This window comes from Oncorhynchus kisutch, linkage group LG12 (genome assembly GCF_002021735.2).
Source record: "Oncorhynchus kisutch isolate 150728-3 linkage group LG12, Okis_V2, whole genome shotgun sequence".
NCBI classification, from domain to species: Eukaryota; Metazoa; Chordata; class Actinopteri; order Salmoniformes; family Salmonidae; genus Oncorhynchus; species Oncorhynchus kisutch.
In genome coordinates this window covers 25214677-25235604 of record NC_034185.2, presented here as the reverse complement: position 1 = coordinate 25235604, position 20928 = coordinate 25214677, and the positions used below count along the sequence as shown (strand labels likewise).

Sequence of the window (20928 nt, the reverse complement as noted above, 5' to 3'; positions counted from 1 at the left end):
TCATCTGCTAGCAGGCCTCATCTCCACCCACCTGCCGTTTAACACACACAGCCCAGCTGGGCCTTCTTATTACAGACCTCAGCTTTGTTCTGCCCAGAGAGAGACCTACTGTACTGGGCTGTACTGGCCTACTGGTGTCACCTCCACAGTGAAACACAGTGCCTCCACACAGGCCTTTGGCGAGGCTGCTGTTACTGATAGACATAGGCACGAGCTCTCAAACACACTTGTGCGCACATTGCCACAAATAACGTATGTGCACACACTCATACACACTAGGCCCTATCCTCTGTGATGTGTTTCCAGGTGATGTGATTCTTATTGGAGCAGTGCTGTAATCTAATGATGTGACTGCTGCAGGGAAAGATAATCACTGATGATCCATGTGGACCAGCTCTTACGATAAACATGTCATAAACAATATGGGCTGTATTCTCAAGGTAGAGCAGTGTATTTCATAAGAAATGGGGTGTAAAATAGCATATCAACATTTCATGCTGATGTAGGCCTATGTTCAAAAAAGACCCTTAAAAATCATGAAATGCTAGCTGTGATATTTTACACTTGTTAGTGTATGCTACTGCAGAGCTTGGTAGCCCTTTACACTTGTACCTGTATACAGGTTGAAAATGGCCGACTTGGGCTCTAACAAGCGCCTAAATTGGAACATAGTGGCGGTACAGTAACATGCTATAAATTATGTCAGAGTGAGCGTATCTTTGTTTATTGTGAAGAAAATTTGCAGCGGCACACATGCCTGAATCCACTTATAACTCCTTTCTATGTGCACCAACATTTTCCGGTTTTCTGAATTGCCTTGTGAAAGCGTAACACTGTAAGATCCTATTTTATAACTTAGCTAGTCATCTTGGCAATATAACAAGCCATCAAATCATGTCCACCTGACCCAGAGTTATAATCGACCGTTTTTGGATTCCGAAAACAACGTGATGGTGGGTATACAGGGTTGTGTTCCAAACGAAACAGCGACAAGTGTGCTTGCTCTAGTTCCTCAACAGCACAGCTAGGAGAGCTGAAAAAAGTACCTTGTAGTTGAAGATTCTGAGTCATAAAAGTGCTTAGGAACTGTGCACACTTTGGAGAGGTGTGTGGACACCAGTTAGTCCTCTTACTCAAACCATTGTATTTTTTTTGTCTCATGTTGCACCTACCCCACATTTTCCATGAATAGTCTAAGCATGTTACATCATTTATCCAGAATAGTTGCGGCGAAAAGTACAGTAAATGTAAAATGCTAATAAAGTCAACAGTGTAATGGTTTGGATCCAGTCTTGCAACAAGTGTGGTCTAACAATTTTCCCATTATCTCCATATAGTTCCCTTTCAATTGCTTGCTACTATGGTTACCATATTCTTTTCATATACAGTACCTGTCAAAAGTTTGGACTCATTCCAGGGTTGTACTCATTCCAGGGTTGTTCTTTATTTTTACTATTTTCTACATTGTAGAATAGTAGTGAAGACATCAGAAGTATGAAATAACACATATGGGATCATGTAGTAACCAAAAAGTGTTAAACAAATCAAAATATGTGTTATATTTGAGATTCATCAAAGTAACCAACCTTTGCCTTGAAGACAGCTAGGTACACTCTTGGCATTCTCTCAACCTACATGGGTACATGGGTACATCGGGTTTTGTACCTACATGGGTACAAAACCCGATGCGCACCAGTAACATAGTGCACAAGCACTTACAAACAAACAATTCCACACAGGGACATGGGGAGAACAGAGGGTTAAATACACAGCACTTAATGAGGGAAATGGAAACCAGGTGTGTAGGAAAACCAGACAAAACAAATGGAAAATGAAAAGTGGATCGATGATGGCTAGAAGACCGGTGACGCCGACCGCCGAACACCGCCCGAACAAGGAGAGGAAACGACTTCGGTGGAAGTCGTGACAGGTGTGCCTTGTTAAAAGTTCATTTATGGAATTTCTTTCCTTCTTAATATGTTTTAGCCGCTTCAGTTGTGTTGTGACATGGTAGGGGTGGTATACAGTAGATAGCATTTGGTAAAAGACCAGGTCCATATTATGGTAAAAGACCAGGTCCATATTATCAAGAACAGCTCAAATAAGCAAAGAGAAATGGCAGTCCATCATTACTTTAAGACATGAAGGTCAGTCAATCTGGAAAATGTCAAGAACTTTGAAAGTTTCTTCAAGTGCAGTCACAAAAACCATCAAGCGCTATGTTGAAACTGGCTCTCATGAGGACCGCCACAAGAAAGGAAGACCCAGTTACCTCTCCAGCAGAGGATAAGTTCATTAGAGTTACCGGCCTCAGAAATTGCAGCCCAAATAAATGATTAAGTAAAAGACACGTCAACATCAGCTGTTCAGAGGAGACTGTGTGAATCAGGCCTTCGTGGTTTAATTGCTGCAAAGAAACCACTACTAAAGGACACTAATAAGAAGAAGAGACTTGCTTGGTTCAAGAAACACGAGCAATGTACATTAGACTGGTGAAAAACTGTCCTTTGGTCTGATGAATCCAAATTTGAGATTTTTGGTTCCAGTCACTGTGTCTTTGTGAGACGCAGAGTAGGTGAACAGATGATCTCCTCATTTATGGTTCCTGCCGTGAAGCATGGAGGAGGAGGTGTGATGTTGTGGGGGTGCTTTGCTGGTGACACTATGTGATTTATTTAGAATTCAAGGCACACTTAACCAGCATGGCTACCACAGCATTCTGCAGTGATACTCCATCCCATCTGGTTTGCGTTTAGTGGGACTATAATTAGTTTTTTTTTTAACAGGACAATGACGCAACACACCTCCAGGCTGTGTAAGGGCTATTTGACAAAGAAGGAGAGTGATGGAGTGCTGCATCAGATGACCTGGCCTCCACAATCACCCAAACTCAACCCAAATGAGATGGTTTGGGATGAGTTGGAAAGCAGATGGAAGGAAAAGCAGCCAAAAAGTGCTCAGCGTATGTTGGAACTCCTTCATGACTGTTAGAAAAGCATTCAAGGTGAAGCTGGTTGAGAGAATGCCAAGAGTGTGCAAAGCTGTCATCAAGGCAAAGGGTGGCAACTTTGAAGAATCTCAAATCTGAATATATTTTGAATTGTTTAATATTTTTTGGTTACTACATGATTCCATATGTGTTATTTCATAGTGTTGATGTCTTCACTATTATTCTACAATGTAGAAAGAATTCTAAATAAAGGAAAACTCTTGAATGAGTAGGTTTGTCCAAACTTTTGACTGGTAGTGTATCTTCTGTAAGAATCATTTCAATTTGTCCATATCCATATAGGCCAAGTGTTAACGTTTGTGGCTGTGAGACTGGATGGGACTTTGTTTTTGTGTGACCTTTTTTATTTCTGCCTGTCCTTGGGGAAGGAAACCCCTTGGAAACGTGGTCCACACAATAGACACAATTGACCCACTTTCTAGGCCTACCTCAGCTGCTCCTCTCTCTTCATGTCGGTTACACAGCTTGATGTTTGCCTGGGGTGTCCTCCGGTATGTTTATAATTACCTGTAAAGAGAAAGAAACGGATGATAGAACGTTTCACTCTAAATGAATCATGTTTTTTTGTGTATAAATGTTACCACTACAAAGTGCACATGCCTTGGTAATAAGATTGCTATTTCTAAATTAAGTAATGGTAAGAACTTACCTTTGATTCCTCGTTATTGATTAGGTGAAATGTTTGTTCCTTCAGCAGTGCTCCTTCTTCCTTCTGTGTTCGAGAGCGCCAATTATCCTATGGTTTGGTTAAAGTCGCCAGCGTACTAGGTTCAGTTTGCTTTTAGCAGAACCCAGCTACGCGAAGTGAACATCTGTGCCTTGCATACTACCTTAAAAGCCAGTCACTTGAAAAACTAGAAAAAAGCGGCAATATTACTGTTTGTCCCACTTGAGACGCTGTAGCTACAATATAGCCAGTACACGTCCTCAAAATAGTCTGAAGTGATCTAAGATAAATGAAGAAATCTGTCATTAATTTCTACGTTTTTGCAAGGTCTTAGTAGTGCTATTTTACATCTAACTGAGATGTTTGATGTAGTATTTCTCAATGTAAAAATGTGCATGAAAACTATTTGTCTCTCGTTGAATGACAAAAACACTTAATTGAAGAATCCCTCCATAGATCCCACTCTTACTAGGAGTAGTACTGTTGACCAATCACAGACGAAGTGGCCTAGACCAAAACGAACAAAAACGTCATCATAAAATATGAGCAAACTGTTTCATGTAGGAAGCATGCTACAGGATTAACGCATGCACAAATCAAATCAAATCAAATTTATTTATATAGCCCTTCGTACATCAGCTGATATCTCAAAGTGCTGTACAGAAACCCAGCCTAAAACCCCAAACAGCAAGCAATGCAGGTGTAGAAGCACGGTGGCTAGGAAAAACTCCCTAGAAAGGCCAAAACCTAGGAAGAAACCTAGAGAGGAACCAGGCTATGTGGGGTGGCCAGTCCTCTTCTGGCTGTGCTGGGTGGAGATTATAACAGAACATGGCCAAGATGTTCAAATGTTCATAAATGACCAGCATGGTCGAATAATAATAAGGCAGAACAGTTGAAACTGGAGCAGCAGCACGGTCAGGTGGACTGGGGACAGCAAGGAGTCATCATGTCAGGTAGTCCTGGGGCATGGTCCTAGGGCTCAGGTCCTCCGAGAGAGAGAAAGAAAGAGAGAAGGAGAGAATTAGAGAACGCACACTTAGATTCACACAGGACACCGAATAGGCTAGGAGAAGTACTCCAGATATAACAAACTGACCCCAGCCCCCCAACATATAAACTACTGCAGCATAAATACTGGAGGCTGAGACAGGAGGGGTCAGGAGACACTGTGGCCCCATCCGAGGACACCCCCGGACAGGGCCAAACAGGAAGGATATAACCCCACCCACTTTGCCAAAGCACAGCCCCCACACCACTAGAGGGATATCTTCAACCACCAACTTACCATCCTGAGACAAGGCTGAGTATAGGAGTATAGGCTGAGTATAGCAATGGTTGCTAAATCCCAATTGATAGAATAATGTGTACCCTAGTTTATTTCTTCTTAATCCAGGATTCTCCAGTAGTAATTGTAATGTGTATATATTTATGGTATTTGAGAATGTGTAACCTGAATATGTTTATTGAGGGTCATGTCTTTATTTCTTAGCATTCATTATGAATCCTCACTCTGGACCCACTCAATCCTCTGGGCTCCCTCATCTCTGACACCTCCACCACTAAGATCGCCACTTCAGAAAATGGCATTACTTTTCAAACACTCCATTGGTTAATATATCTAGTGATCAGAGATTGGTACAATATCAATGACACCTGGTCAGCACTGTGGTCGAAAGCAAATAGGTCATGTTGCTCATCAAGTATGACTATAGCCACTTTGTGCTTCATAGCATGCCCATGTAGTGATCACCATGGGACCGCTCTTATGTTGTCACACACACCTACACTTCCTGCTGTGTGCCCTTGATAAACATCTAGAATAGGAATCACCAGTTGGAAAGGTTGTCATTACTGCTGCTGCTCTGTGCTCACTCACTACATATCTTCCTAATTGACTTCAATTACAGTGCATTCGAAAAGTATTCACACCCCTTGACTTTTTCCACATTACGTTACAGCCTTATTCTAAAATGGATTCAATAGTTTTTTTTGTCAATTGACACACAATACAAAGGACAAAGCAAAAACAGGTTTTTCACCATTTTTGAAAATGTATTGAAAATAAAAAACTGAAATATCACATTTACATAAGTATTCAGACCCTTTACTCAGTACTTTGTTGAAGCACCTTTGCCAGCGATTTCAGCCTTGAGTCTTGGGTATGGCGCTACAAGCTTGGCACACCTGTTTTTGGGGAGTTTATCCCATTTTTCTCTGCTGATCCTCTCAAGCTCTGTTAGGTTGGACGGGGAGTGTCAGTGCACAGCTATTTTCAGGTCTCTCCAGAGATGTTCGATCAGGTTCAAGTCCGGGCTCTGGCTGGGCTACTCAAGGACATTCAGAGATTTGTCCCGAAGCCACTCCTGCGTTGTCTTGGCTGTGAGCTTTGGGTCGTTGTCCTGTTGGAAGGTGAACCTTCACTCCAGTCCTGAGCGCTCTGGAGCAGGTTTTCATCAAGGATCTCTCTGTATTTTGCTCCGTTCATCTTTCCCTCAATCCTGACTAGTCTCCCAGTCCTTGCCGCTGAAAAACATCCCCACAGCATGATGATGCCACCAACATGCTTCACCGTAGAGATGGTGCCAGGTTTCCTGCAGACGTGACGCTTCGTATTCAGGCCAAAGAGTTCAATCTTGGTTTCATCTGACCGGAGAATCTTGTTTCTCATAGTAAAAGTAAAGAAAAACCTTGGAATGAGTAGATGTGTCCAAACTTATGACTGGTACTGTAGACAGGTGTGTGCCTTTCCAAATCATGTCCAATCAATTACATTTACTATGCACTGTTCATAGCCAGAATCCTCTTCATGTCTTGGCATTGGCCCTCAGATGTCGCTTGCTAACAACTCAAGTTTCTTTAATACCAAACAAAGCCGTTGACAGGACCTACCGTTTCAACATGTAATTCAATGTATATGAGTCCCTTGAGTGAAATCAGCTCTCAATTTGTTCTTGCTGTTGGGAAATCAGTCAAAGCAAGCATACATAAGTGGTCAATTGTATAGCTTGGCGAGGAACGGCCATATTTAGACAACTTACACAGACATCAACATCTTTTCAAAACACATGGTTATATGTAATGGAACCAAGGAAGTGTACAAAAGTCAAATCCAAGATCATGACAACTGTTACAAGAATACAAGCTTTCCACCAGACAAGGACACAGATGCTTTATTGTTTCTTTTGGGGCTCAGGGGAAGAAGACCTAGCCACAACTATAAAATCAAATGAAACTACAGTTTGTTATGGAGTGCATCTGGCCTGTATAGGACTTATGGGTACAGAGATGTCACCTGGCAGCTGGTACCAGGAGGGACTTTAACAACTGCATTTAAAAATAGGCCTTCTGTCTGACATTCTACCATAAAACACTAGGATTCATGACTTAATATGTGTGAATAATTTGATCCTTGGATCAATATCAAATCCTCTGCAAGCTAGCTAGACCATGGAAAGTGTCTGGATGTGCATGCACCACCATACACAGACAGGCTTAGCAGCATTGCTTCTACATCGTTTACGAGTTTAAGTGGTCAATGAAATTAGAATTTCTCGGTCTGGGACATGGGACATAAAGTATTTCTTGTTTTTCATTTGGGGTTTTGCCATTGTTGAGACTCCACTGTCTCAACTGTTGGCGCGCACATGTGCGTGTGTGTGTGTGTCAATCTCCAGCATGCCATTTCAGTAACATTTCCCCAGGCTGGACCTACAGAGACAGACTCTTATTATTTCATGATGTATGGAATGTTCCTGTAGAGTGAACCCACTACCAGAGACAGATGCACTGGAGGCGTGGGTAGTGGTGTGTGCTGGACTGGGGACACACATTCTGCCCGGGTAGAGGGATTGGGTTGCCTCATGATTGGATGTAGCCTACACACATACATACCCAGTCTGTCATCTGAGGGTGTTCATTTTGTATTATCAGTATCTCATGATTGTGTGTAAATGTGTCCACACGCATATAAACTGAGTGTACAAAACATTAGGAACACCTTCCTAATATTGATTTGCACACCCTTTTGCCCTTAGAATATCCTCAATTCGTCGGGGGATGAACTATACAAGGTGCCGAAAGCATTCCACAGGGATGCTGGCCCATGTTGACTCTAATGCTTCCCACAGTTGTGTCAAGTTGGCTTGATGTCCTTTGGGTGGTGGACCATTCTTGATACACACAGGAAACTATTGAGCGTGAAAACCCCAGAAGCGTTGCAGTTGTTGACACAAACCGGTGCACCTGGCACCTACTACCATACCCTGTTCAAAGGCACTTCAATATTTTGTCTTGCCCATTCACCCTCTGAATGGCACACATACACAATCCATGTCTCAATTGTCTCAAGGCTTAAAAATCCTTCTTTAGCATGTCTCCTCACCTTCATCTACTCCAAGGATGGGCAACTTTGAAGAGGGTGGGGCCCACAAAATAAATGAGGGGTCGCAGTGGCCCAGGGCCACTATTTACCAATGTAGTAAATTAGCCGCTAGACTAATTTACCAATCTAAAATAAATTAAGCTGACATGGGTTAATTGAGTGATTGCTGATGCACAACCAAATTTCAAAATTGCACCTTGTGTATTTTATTATTCTAACTCTCAACAGTAAGTTGAGACCAAAACTTTTTTTATTGGGCTGCGGGCCGCATGCTAGTTGCCCATTCCTGATTTACACTGATTGAAGTGAATTTAACAAGTGACATCAATAAGGGATCAATCATAGCCTTCACCTGGATTCTGTTTTGTACACTAGGTGTACATTGTGCTTTTTGTGTAGTGAGAGTGTATAAGACTGAATGAATAGTGTGTTGTTGTTGTGGTATTTGTTTGTAATAGCAGTGTATCTCTCTCCTCAGGAGTGGATTTACACCCACGGGCAGCAGATCCGTCAGCAGCAGCACTGCCTCTCTCTCTCCACCACCTTCCCTGCCTCCCAGGTCATGCTCATGCCCTGCAACATCAGCGACGGGAAACAAGTAAGAGCCCAGAGGGCGCCGTCCTCTCCTGAACACCCAGCATGCCACACCATGCTGGCCCGCCACTGCCACCGCAGCCCCCTGCCGTAAACAAAGACACTTCTAAAAGCCATAAATCATCTTTCACTTAGGCTTTCACACAGTGTAGAGGCCCCAGCAGAGCTACCTTAGAGCTCTGAGTTCTGGCTGTATCACCAGCCTGCTGCTGCACCCTAAGACAGAGGCAAGGTCCTCAGTCTATTTCGGCTTATCTAACAGTACGCTGGCGATGCTGTTTACATGGTTTGAGGCTGTCTGAAAAGGTCATACATGCTTTATGACATTCATGGTAAACAATAAGGAAAACAAAACAAGAAACCGAGGAGTTGGTTTGTGCAGAATGTATTCAGATACTGTTTATGAGTTGGAGGGTGTTTTGAGCAGCATGCATGACTGTAAAATGTGTTAACATTGTTGTTTGGGTCGAAAATGCAGGGACAGATGAATCATGAATATGTGGTGATAATGATTAGTGTCTGGGATCGTGAGAAAGGGAATTAGATGATACATACAGTGTCTTGCGAAAGTATTCGGCCCCCTTGAACTTTGCGACCTTTTACCACATTTCAGGCTTCAAACATAAAGATATAAAACTGTATTTTTTTGTGAAGAATCAACAACAAGTGGGACACAATCATGAAGTGGAACGACATTTATTGGATATTTCAAACTTTTTTAACAAATCAAAAACTGAAAAATTGGGCGTGCAAAATTATTCAGCCCCTTTACTTTCAGTGCAGCAAACTCTCTCCAGAAGTTCAGTGAGGATCTCTGAATGATCCAATGTTGACCTAAATGACTAATGATGATAAATACAATCCACCTGTGTGTAATCAAGTCTCCGTATAAATGCGCCTGCACTGTGATAGTCTCAGAGGTCCGTTAAAAGCGCAGAGAGCATCATGAAGAACAAGGAACACACCAGGCAGGTCCGAGATACTGTTGTGAAGAAGTTTAAAGCCGGATTTGGATACAAAAAGATTTCCCAAGCTTTAAACATCCCAAGGAGCACTGTGCAAGCGATAATATTGAAATGGAAGGAGTATCAGACCACTGCAAATCTACCAAGACCTGGCCGTCCCTCTAAACATTCAGCTCATACAAGGAGAAGACAGAGATCAGAGATGCAGCCAAGAGGCCCATGATCACTCTGGATGAACTGCAGAGATCTACAGCTGAGGTGGGAGACCCTGTCCATAGGACAACAATCAGTCGTATATTGCACAAATCTGGCATTTATGGAAGAGTGGCAAGAAGAAAGCCATTTCTTAAAGATATCCATAAAAAGTGTCGTTTAAAGTTTGCCACAAGCCACCTGGGAGACACACCAAACGTGTGGAAGAAGGTGCTCTGGTCAGATGAAACCAAAATTTAACTTTTTGGCAACAATGCAAAACGTTATGTTTGGCGTAAAAGCAACACAGCTCATCACCCTGAACATACCAACCCCACTGTCAAACATGGTGGTGGCAGCATCATGGTTTGGGCCTGCTTTTCTTCAGCAGGGACAGGGAAGATGGTTAAAATTGATGGGAAGATGGATGGAGCCAAATACCCGACCATTCTGGAAGAAAACCTGATGGAGTCTGCAAAAGACCTGAGACTGGGACGGAGATTTGTCTTCCAACAAGACAATGATCCAAAACATAAAGCAAAATCTACAATGGAATGGTTCAAAAATAAACATATCCAGGTGTTAGAATGGCCAAGTCAAAGTCCAGACCTGAATCCAATCGAGAATCTGTGGAAAGAACTGAAAACTGCTGTTCACAAATGCTCTCCATCCAACCTCACTGAGCTCGAGCTGTTTTGCAAGGAGGAATGGGAAAACATTTCAGTCTCTCGATGTGCAAAACTGATAGAGACATACCCCAAGCGACTTACAGCTGTAATCGCAGCAAAAGGTGGCGCTACAAAGTATTAACTTAAGGGGGCTGAATAATTTTGCACGCCCAATCTTTCAGTTTTGGGTTTGTTAAAAAAGTTTGAAATATCCAATAAATGTCGTTCCACTTCATGATTGTGTCCCACTTGTTGTTGATTCTTCACAAAAAAATACAGTTTTATATCTTTATGTTTGAAGCCTGAAATGTGGCAAAAGGTCGCAAAGTTCAAGGGGGCCGAATACTTTCGCAAGGCACTGTATAATGCTTAAAACATTATACACAGCTCTGTCAGAGTCAAGTGAGTGTTGCATAGAGCGATACATTCTAGAGCTCTATATCTGCAGGTAGATTTTATACTGAACAAAACTATAAATGTATCATGCAACAATTTCAATTCATATAAGGAAATCAGTCAATTGAAATACATTTATTAGGCCCTAATCTATGGATTTCACATGACTGGGCAGGGGTGCAACCATGGGTGAGCCTGGGAGAACACAGACCCACCCACTTGGGAGCTAGGCTCACTGACTGGGAAGCCAGGCCCAGCCAATCAGAATGAGTTTTTCTCCACAAATGGGCTTTATTACAGACAGAAAAACTCCTCAGACGATCCCGCAGGTGAATAAGCCGGATGTGGAGGTCCTGGGCTGGCGTGGTTACACATGGTCTGCAGTTGTGAGGCCGGTAGGATGTACTGCCAAATTCTCTAAAACGACGTTGGAGGTGGCTTATGGTAGAGACATTTACATTCAGTTGGACATTCCTGCAGTCAGTATGCCAATTCCCACAAAACTTGAGACATATTTTACATTGTGTTGTGTGACAAAACTGCAAATGTTAGTGTACTTTTGTTGTCCCCAGCATAAAGTGAACCTGTGTAATGGTTATGCTATTTAATCAGCTTCTTGATATGCCACACCTGTCAGGTGGACGGATAATCTTGGCAAAGGAGAAATGCTCAATAACAGGGATATATACAAATTTGTGCATAAAATTGGACAGAAATAAGCGTTTTATGCATATGAAGAATTTCTGGGATCTTTTATTTCAGCTCATGAAACATGGGACCAACATTTTACATGTTGCGTTTATATTTTTGTTCAGTATATTAACAGTGCTCTGTTAACAGTAGCCCCAGCCCTCACGCTATCAGAAGTTGCTCAGGTATAAACTACTTCCTCCTGCTAAGAAGGCTCCCAGAGCAGCATGTTCCACCCCTGGCACACAAGACAGAAACTGTGCAATGAAGATAGATAATTACAACCGTGCTCATGTGTTCCCTCAGGCCACTGCAGGCTACAGCAGAGAGGCTCTCAGCATCCCACGAATGTGCTTTACTATCAATTGTGCTTCAACAGCCAGTAACAAGAACAATGACTTCAAGGCACCACAGGCACTGAATACTAATTGATTTAGTTTGAATTATTTTCTTTTTTAATTAAAAAGTGTAGTCTCCCTTTGCTTCATAAAAAAAAGGAAAAAATGTGTCATGGCAATTTGAGTCTTTGCTGCTTTGATCAGGGGTACAATGGAACAGCGCTTGTTTCTGTTCACTGAGTCTAAATACAGTGGAACAAAGACAGCTGTATCTCAGTGTCACATATTCAATGTATTGTTTTCTACCACTCAGGAGGGATACATGATCCTGATATGCCCCACTAGTCTTGGCAACAGACTTTGCCTGTCAGTTATCTAACCAGTGATGGATGCGTGAGACAATGACAAATTCCTTGCATGTTTGTTAATATCCTGTAGTTTTGTTTATATGCTAATTAGTTCAACGGTATCAGCAATTCTGAGCAAAGAGTAGCCTAATTCCCTGCTCTGAACGATTATTGTAACTCGGCAGAAATTAAGTCAAGAGGGACATCTAGTGGTGAGTAGTGGGAAGTAGCAACGATAGATAATGGCATCCCATACTGTAACAGTGCCATCCATGCACATGCCATGCAATAAAGATCATTAGCAAAATAAGAAGTCGACATTACGGGGTCAATATTGGACAATAGTTGCCCAAACTCCTTTTCTTTACAGTATTTATTTGAACCGATGGCGTTCAGAAACAATTAATGGACAATAAAAGTTTCATTGCATTAGAATGCCTGTCTCTATGTACAGTATAGTTTCTTGATCTTTGTATGACCTGTTGTGTTCCAGCGATGGCAGAAGTCAGGCACCCACCTGGAGCACCTGGTCTCCCACTTCTGCCTGGACAGTGAGATGGCCCTGGAAGGCATCGAGAGCAGCAAGATGCTGGTGATCAGCCCCTGTGAACTGACAGCCTACACCCAGAGATGGGAGATGCCCTTCTCATGATCCATCCACAACACAAGCCTTCCTGTAGAGGAGGACTACCCTACGAGCACTCACGACCTACTGCAGTGCTTACTGTAGCCAAGAGCTTTTAGAAAGAGATGGAGGAGGTTGGACACCGGCGTAAAGGGTATTTTTGGTCACTGAGATTAGTCTTTATAAGATGGCATGGACTTGGACTGACGTCAGCACATGCAATTCTTCAACAAGACACTCAGCAGCAGTGGTGGAAAATGTACTCAATTGTCATACTTCAGTAAAAGTAAAGAAGAAAGAGAAAATAAAAGTGAAAGTCACCCAGTAAATTACTACTTGAGTAAAAGTCTAAAAGTATTAGGTTTTAAATGTACGTAAGTATCAAAAGTAAATGTAATTGCTAAAATATGCTTAAGTATCCAAAGTAAAAGTATAAATCATTGCACATTCCTTATATTAAGCAAACCAGATGGCACTGTTTAAAAAATATATATATATATATTTAAGGATAGCCATGGTCACACTCAACACTCGCCATAATTTACAAATGAAGCATGTGTGTTTAATGAGTCCGTCAGATCAGAGGCAGTATGGATGTTCTCTTGACAATTTCCTGTCCTGCTAAGCATTCGAAATGTAACAAGTACTTTTGGGTGTCAGGGAAAATGTATGGAGTAAAAAGGACATGATTTTCTTTAGGAATGTAGTGAAGTAAAAGTAAAAGTTGTCCAAAATATAAATAGTAAAGTAAAGTACAGATACCCCCCAAAAACGACATAAGTAGGGCTTTAAGGTATTTTTACTTAAGTACTTTACACCACTACTCAGCAGGGCTGAAATCATGTATTGTGGGCTAATATACTGTAGATGGAAATACAAGGGACACCATTTTTCATTGCTGTTGTCATTGAAACACCTGTGGTCTGTCACTCACAACTATTTTTCTAACTGCTACTTCAAATGTAGAAATCCTGTCTTCGTAATGACATTTCAATGATCTAATATGGGATGGTTTGCAGCTATGGTGGAATTTGTGACAGCAAATTGAATGCACATATCAAATGACAATATTTTTATATCCTAATTTAGGATTTGTGAAAAACATTTAATGATGATCTTTACACAAAATGTCTATGATCCTGAAAACACACAGAGACACACACACACAGACTGTAATAGCCAGTGCTGCGATGTCAAACCTGGAAATAAAAGAAAGAACCTTTGTTATTATTTTTGTGTTCGTCAGTGATACATGTAAACTATGTAAGAATATTGATAACATTTTACAATGGTGAAGGTGGAATGGCCCCTTACCTGATGAATTACAGTTTCAGTATAATTAGTATAAATGTTCTTCAATTATTCAACTACATAAATATTGTATGATGCTACTGTTTCCAGCACAGCACTGGCAGCTCGGTCGGCATTACCAGCATCTTCCAGTGCGGTGCAGCGACACATCAGCCCAGTGAGGAATAGACCACAATGTACCGCATATCAATGGATTTACAAAGACAGGCGAACGTCAAGAGGTGTTGACCGCAACACGGCTTAAAGGGAAGGATTTGAGAATAAATAGCCTAATAACCACTCACTCAAAGGAAAATGCCTGGCTAACTTATATGGGTAAACGATCATTCGCAGGTATGTTATGTCACGCTATCAGATATACCGGCCGGTGTAATGTTAGCAATAGCTATCTAGTGCCTTGTTATTTGGGTAAGACATTTTCTAAATAAACTAGTCTGTGTCGAGCATATTTTGCTAATCAATTACGATTAGTTGCTCTGAAATCTGTCCAATAATATAATTGTATAGTCGACTGAATTCTTTACAATTTGAAAGTGACATTTGTTGAGTTTTCGATGTCCTCCGTTATGACATTTTTGTCTGCATCGTATTGGAACATAATGGTAGATGTAGTTTTTTCCGGAACATTTTATTATGTTGGATTGGAGATTCATAATAGAAAACACTACATATCCCATGACAATGAACGGAGCGCTTTATTATTGCGTCATGTTTACATACGTCATAATTTGAGGACTCGAAGATGGCCTACTGAAATTCGCTGAAGCACTAGATTCAGATTTGTTTTGGGCAGAAACTCTTGTTCGCTGTGTTGTAGAATACACTGTGATGTTTGCAGATAATATTCCATGTCTCGACATCAAAACCTAAACCATGTCTATCCAAACGCCCAACAAAAGTAAGTTGTAACGCTCATTTCAGACAACTAAAGAGCTATCTATTGTGATTATGCTAACTATCTTGCTAGTTACCTAGCTTAGCCAGCTAGTATGGTTGGTGGTCATAATCACTAACACAGGTAGTTCGTTAGCCTATGCAAATCCTTGCTATTGAATGACAGGATATGCTTTTGTAAAGAAAACGCTATGCGTTGCTGCTTGCTTCATCTGAGTGCATATAATTTCTCTCCCGCAGTCAACCCATGTTTTCTCGACACCTGACCGCGTTTGGCTCTCACTGGTTGCCCCCAACTCAGGCCCCATTGGGCGGCTGGAGGAACGTACATTTCCCCAGTTATCCATGTCGGCCAGGTGTGCCCCCTCCACCTCAACTCTCCCATCCCACCAGGCACCTCTCAGGGGCCTTCCAACCTCAAGATACCCATAACACCAACTGGGCAAGACTACAGTCCAAACAACACCTCCCACCAGGGTTCCCTTTTCACGGTTTTCCTCATCGACACTTCCACCTTGGACTGATGGAGTGCTCAGACAAGGAGCCTCCATACAAGCGGAGGAGGAGTTCAGAGGAGAGGGCTCCAGGGGATAGATCCAAGGGCTCCCCCAAACGAGAGTACGCACCAAGACAGGCTCGCAGTGCCACAACCAGCCCCAACTGCTGGTTCAAAGACGGGAAACCACCGCCTCCTGGGACAAGTCCGCCAAGACAGGCATTGGGTAATACTTCAGTTTCAAAATCTGTCGCTTTTCTTGAGAACACCGTTATTCTTTGATCTGGAATGAACCTGAGGTGGATTAGGTTTAGTCCAATATGGGTCCTGTCAAGCAGTGTCATTAACTTTCTAACCGTATTGTTTTGTGCTGTTTCTGCTTTTCCAGAGCTGAAGAGACAATGGGAGGACTTTTCACACTGCTATAAGTCCAGACCCCAGTCTGGTGGTGGGAGGCGAGAACCACCCTTTGAGTTCTCTGTGATGTCGTATAACATCCTCTCCCAGGACCTACTTCATGACAATAACTACCTGTACAAACACTGTAGCTCCTCCATCCTCAACTGGAATCACAGGCTCTCCAACATCCTGAAAGAGCTCAAAGAGCACAACGCAGATGTAAGTGAATGGTTCATGAATCATTACTGATGGTACAAGAAAGTATCTCCCACCATTTACATGATCTATTGGCTTGTGATCGATTCAGATTTACCAACATTGATTATCATCACAAGGAACAGAAAACACAACATAGTGGCCCTGTTTTGACTAGTTTAAGTCTGTTCCCTTAGAGCAAGTCAAAGTAGTGATGACACCAATTGTTTTAATGTTAGATGTGTACTGTGAAATGAAGTCAAACTTTGTCTCTATAGATAATGTGTCTGCAGGAGGTTCAAGAGGACCACTATGAAAAACAGATCAAACCCTCTCTAGAAGCATTAGGTAATTCACCCTGTTGGTCCCTTACTGTTTTGTATTCGGTGGTGCACATATTGTTTTGTTTACTAAGCCTATTCTTAGTAAACAGGGCTGTAGCTCTGCCTATTGAAATTTGAAAGCCTGTCAAATAATACAACAACAATACGGCAAGTGATATTGCCTTTGGAGGTTACATATGATATGACCACTAGAGGGAGCCACGGGCATAGATAATTAATATTTTCTCAAACCACTTCGTTTCCTGAAGAAAATGAAGTAGCACCAGCGCTTCAGGTATTCCAAAACATATTTCTTCTTTCAATAATTAAAAAACATTAAAGTAAAAAAAATGTCATCACAGTTTATGAGAAATGTGTTCTATTTTCTTTGATGTAGTGATTTATTTCCCATTTCTTTCCCCAGGTTACCAGTGTGAGTACAAGAGGAGGACAGGCAGGAAGCCTGACGGCTGTGCCGTGGTCTATAAGAAGGACCGCTTCTCCCTGCTGTCCAGTCACCCAGTGGAGTACTTCCGCCGGGGCATCCCCCTGCTAGACCGGGATAACGTGGGCCTGGTGCTGTTACTGCGCCCCACGGGATCCTCCAGGCCGGAGGACTGCGTTTGTGTGGCCAATACACACCTCCTGTACAACCCCCGGCGCGGGGACATTAAGCTGGCCCAGTTGGCCATGCTGCTGGCAGAGATCAGTACAGTGTCCCGCCTCCCTGACGGCAGCTCCTGTCCCATCATCCTCTGTGGGGACTTTAACTCTGTGCCCTGGTCTCCCCTGTACAGCTTTGTTAGGGAGAGCAGGCTGGAGTACGACGGTATTCCCATAGGCAAGGTGAGGGCCATCATCTACACACCCAGCCTCTTTCTGTCACTTTCTGCAGTGAGATAAGCTCAGTGGCTGATGCTGATTACTGCAGAGGGAACATAATGTTCAGAGAGAGCTGCTATAAAATGTGAGCTGCTATGAAATGTTCCTTGCGCTCTTCTCTGTCAGACATGCTCTAGTATTTCTCATTCATTTTCAACCCGGTTGGAATGCCCGTTCAGTATGATTTTTGTGCTTACCACCAAATAACCACATTAGTGTACAGCAAGTTGATTTACTGCGCTAGGTTCACACCGTTTTGTCTATCTTAAAGCAACCGTGTGTGTGCAGGTGTCAGGGCAGGAGGAGAATCCCAGAGGCCAGCGGATCCTGACCGTGCCCATTTGGCCCCTTAGCCTGGGCGTCACCCAGCAGTGCCAGTATGCGACTGCCCCTACAGGTGACCTATCGCAGTCCATCCACCACACTCTCAGTGAAGGGCCTCTGGCCGTTACCAACACTGAGGAAATGCACCTTTCTTTCTTCTGATCTGCATATGACGTTAATACTCTTCTTTCCTCCCAGATGTTGACAGGGGAATCACCAACCTGTCTGTGCAGGACTTTGCAGCACCACCTATGGCAGCTATGAACAGGTCCGTTATCTCCGGTTGGATTTCTGGGTTAAGTAATCTTTTAGTTGAGAGTTTGATTTCTCCAGTCTCTGCTGTTTTACAGTCAGTTAGTTCTTAATTCTGTCACGTAACTGTAAGAGATCTGATCCTGTCAGAGGTGCTACACCAGGACATCCTCTGACTAACAGCCTTCAATATTAATGCTTTTCAAACAGTTGAGTCTCTGCCGTTCAACAGCACTGTAATCTGTTTTGACTGGCGTCTGCACATCTGACAGCCGAGCAGATTTTTTTCCCACCTCTGTCTCCCCGTCTCTCACCTTCTCCCCCCCCCCCCCCCCTTCTCTCGCTCTCTCGTTTGCATGCCTTGGAGAATGGAGGAGACAGCAGTTAGCTACATCATTCCCCTACAATGTTAATTTGAAGCAAGTGGAACTGCTCATAGGGAGAAGTGTCTATGTCTGGATGATTTGTTGTTTGTCCAGTGTAGTCCGAACTACAAGTAGCAACTGTCTGTCTTAATTAGTGGTTGAAGTGACGCCAGTGCCCTGTGTGACTGTCTCTCCCCATGTCCAGACCCAGTATAGAGCACAGTCTGAGGCTGACGTCAGCTTACTCCCACTACCTGACAGAGGACAGCAGGCCTGAGATCACCACCTGTCACTCCAGGACAGCCATCACTGTGGACTACATCTTTTACTCTGCAGGAACTGGGGACATTTCCACTCAGCCAGGTACACACAGTATACCACATAACATTACACACACTATATACATCACATAGGATTTGTTGATTGATTGTTACACAGGTCTTGGAGCAGGGTGGCATCTGATAATCAATGTTGTTTATAATAAGATCGGTCCTGCAATGTGACTTCTGTAGATGCTGCATTATGGAACTATGACTACATTTTCCCTGATCAAGATCGCATCTGGAAAAACTCAGGGAATTAAAGTATACTTGGGGATTTTAGCAAAGAGGCCCTTTATTTACTTCCCCATAGTTAGATGAACTAGTGGATACCATTTTTATGTCTCCAGTATGAAGGAAGTTAGTTAGCATTAGCTTACAAAACTAACTAGTGTTAGCGTGATGACTGGAAGTCTATGGGTATCTGCTATCATGCTAAGTATCCCTTTAGCCATGTCTGTTTTCCTCCCAGAGGGTCCATTGCCAAGACAAGGGCTGCAGCTGCTGGCCAGACTGGCCCTGGTGGGACAGACAGACCTGGAGGCCGTCAACGGGCTGCCCAATGAGCACAACTCCTCCGACCACCTGCCCATACTGGCCTGCTTCCGCCTCTGCCCCTGAGGCTGGATGTTATGGTTCAGGGGTTAGCGCCTTGGACAGAACTGGGGGTCAAAGACCTGGGGAGACCCATAAATCCATCCATACCGCTCACCAGCAGCCAAACACCAATTGTACACAAGCTCACCATGGCTTTTGTCTCTCATCTCTCATGATCTCATATCCCCAGGAAATGTTGGAAAGGTACTGACACTGGTAGATGTTGAACTTTAATTTCGAAGACATTATTGATGAATTTGGAGCTTTGCAGTGGCCTGACTCTAGTGTGTAGATCTAGGCTACTGCATCAAGATGTTTACACATTTTAACTTTTTTGTGTTATTTTTACATTGGTTGAAGATATGAAAATATACATTTTTAGATTTGAATGATTTTATCAATGTTGATAAATTCATTAAAAAATATATATATCTTAATTATGTCATACATACAGTACTATTGGGTTTGATAATTAGCACAAATGAATGCAAAGTACTTACCAAGGAAGTATTAATATACAGTGCCTTGCGAAAGTATTCGGCCCCCTTGAACTTTGCGACCTTTTGCCACATTTCAGGCTTCAAACATAAAGATATACAACTGTATTTTTTGTGAAGAATCAACAACAAGTGGGACACAATCATGAAGTGGAACGACATTTATTGGATATTTCAAACTTTTTTAACAAATCAAAAACGGAAAAATTGGGCATGCAAAATTATTCAGCCCCCTTAAGTTAATACTTTGTAGCGCCACCTTTTGCTGCGATTACAGCTGTAAGTCGCTTGGGTTATGTCTCTATCAGTTTTGCACATCGAGAGACTGAAATTTTTTCCCATTCCTCCTTGCAAAACAGCTCGAGCTCAGTGAGGTTGGATGGAGAGCATTTGTGAACAGCAGTTTTCAGTTCTTTCCACAGATTCTCGATTGGATTCAGGTCTGGACTTTGACTTGGCCATTCTAACACCTGGATATGTTTATTTTTGAACCATTCCATTGTAGATTTTGCTTTATGTTTTGGATCATTGTCTTGTTGGAAGACAAATCTCCGTCCCAGTCTCAGGTCTTTTGCAGACTCCATCAGGTTCTCTTCCAGAATGGTCCTGTATTTGGCTCCATCCATCTTCCCATCAATTTTAACCATCTTCCCTGTCCCTGCTGAAGAAAAGCAGGCCCAAACCATGATGCTGCCACCACCATGTTTGACAGTGGGGATGGTGTGTTCAGGGTGATGCGCTGTGTTGCTTTTACGCCAAACATAACGTTTTGCATTGTTGCCAAAAAGTTCAATTTTGGTTTCATCTGACCAGAGCACCTTCTTCCACATGTTTGGTGTGTCTCCCAGGTGGCTTGTGGCAAACTTTAAACAATACTTTTTATGGATATCTTTAAGAAATGGCTTTCTTCTTGCCACTCCTCCATAAAGGCCAGATTTGTGCAGTATACGACTGATTGTTGTCCTATGGACAGAGTCTCCCACCTCAGCTGTAGATCTCTGCAGTTCATCCAGAGTGATCATGGGCCTCTTGGCTGCATCTCTGATCAGTCTTCTCCTTGTATGAGCTGAAATTTTAGAGGGACGGCCAGGTCTTGGTAGATTTGCAGTGATCTGATACTCCTTCCATTTCAATATTATCGCTTGCACAGTGCACCTTGGGATGTTTAAAGCTTGGGAAGTCTTTTTGTATCCAAAT

At 42.7% G+C, this 20928-nt stretch overlaps 2 protein-coding genes across 5 annotated transcripts in view; both read left to right on the top strand.

The window, feature by feature from the left end:
- The window catches only part of galnt14 (UDP-N-acetyl-alpha-D-galactosamine:polypeptide N-acetylgalactosaminyltransferase 14 (GalNAc-T14)), a 117776-nt gene extending 103670 nt beyond the window's left edge, over positions 1-14106 (top strand). The window contains exons 14-15 of the mRNA XM_031837215.1: positions 8540-8659; positions 12745-14106. Coding sequence (XP_031693075.1) covers positions 8540-8659; positions 12745-12903 — 279 coding nt within the window. The 3' untranslated portion in view covers positions 12904-14106. The remainder of the gene's footprint in view (positions 1-8539; positions 8660-12744) is intronic.
- Positions 14107-14300: 194 nt separating this feature from the next.
- angel2 (angel homolog 2 (Drosophila)) lies at positions 14301-19833 on the top strand. 4 transcript variants are annotated; one of them, XM_031837214.1, is made up of 9 exons: positions 14301-14520; positions 15322-15803; positions 15966-16195; positions 16450-16519; positions 16919-17340; positions 17665-17773; positions 17899-17995; positions 18523-18680; positions 19110-19833. In XM_031837214.1, the coding sequence occupies exons 2-9, from the start codon at positions 15329-15331 to the stop codon at positions 19256-19258; spliced, it is 1710 nt and encodes a 569-aa protein (XP_031693074.1). In that variant the 5' UTR covers positions 14301-14520; positions 15322-15328; the 3' UTR covers positions 19259-19833. The 4 variants fall into 4 exon arrangements, with proteins under 4 accessions (XP_031693074.1, XP_020352155.1, XP_020352154.1 ...); XM_020496566.2 differs by having other exon boundaries at positions 14304-14520; positions 17899-17968; XM_020496565.2 differs by lacking the exon at positions 14301-14520 and adding an exon at positions 14909-15085 and having other exon boundaries at positions 17899-17968.
- The last annotated feature ends 1095 nt before the right edge of the window (positions 19834-20928 follow it).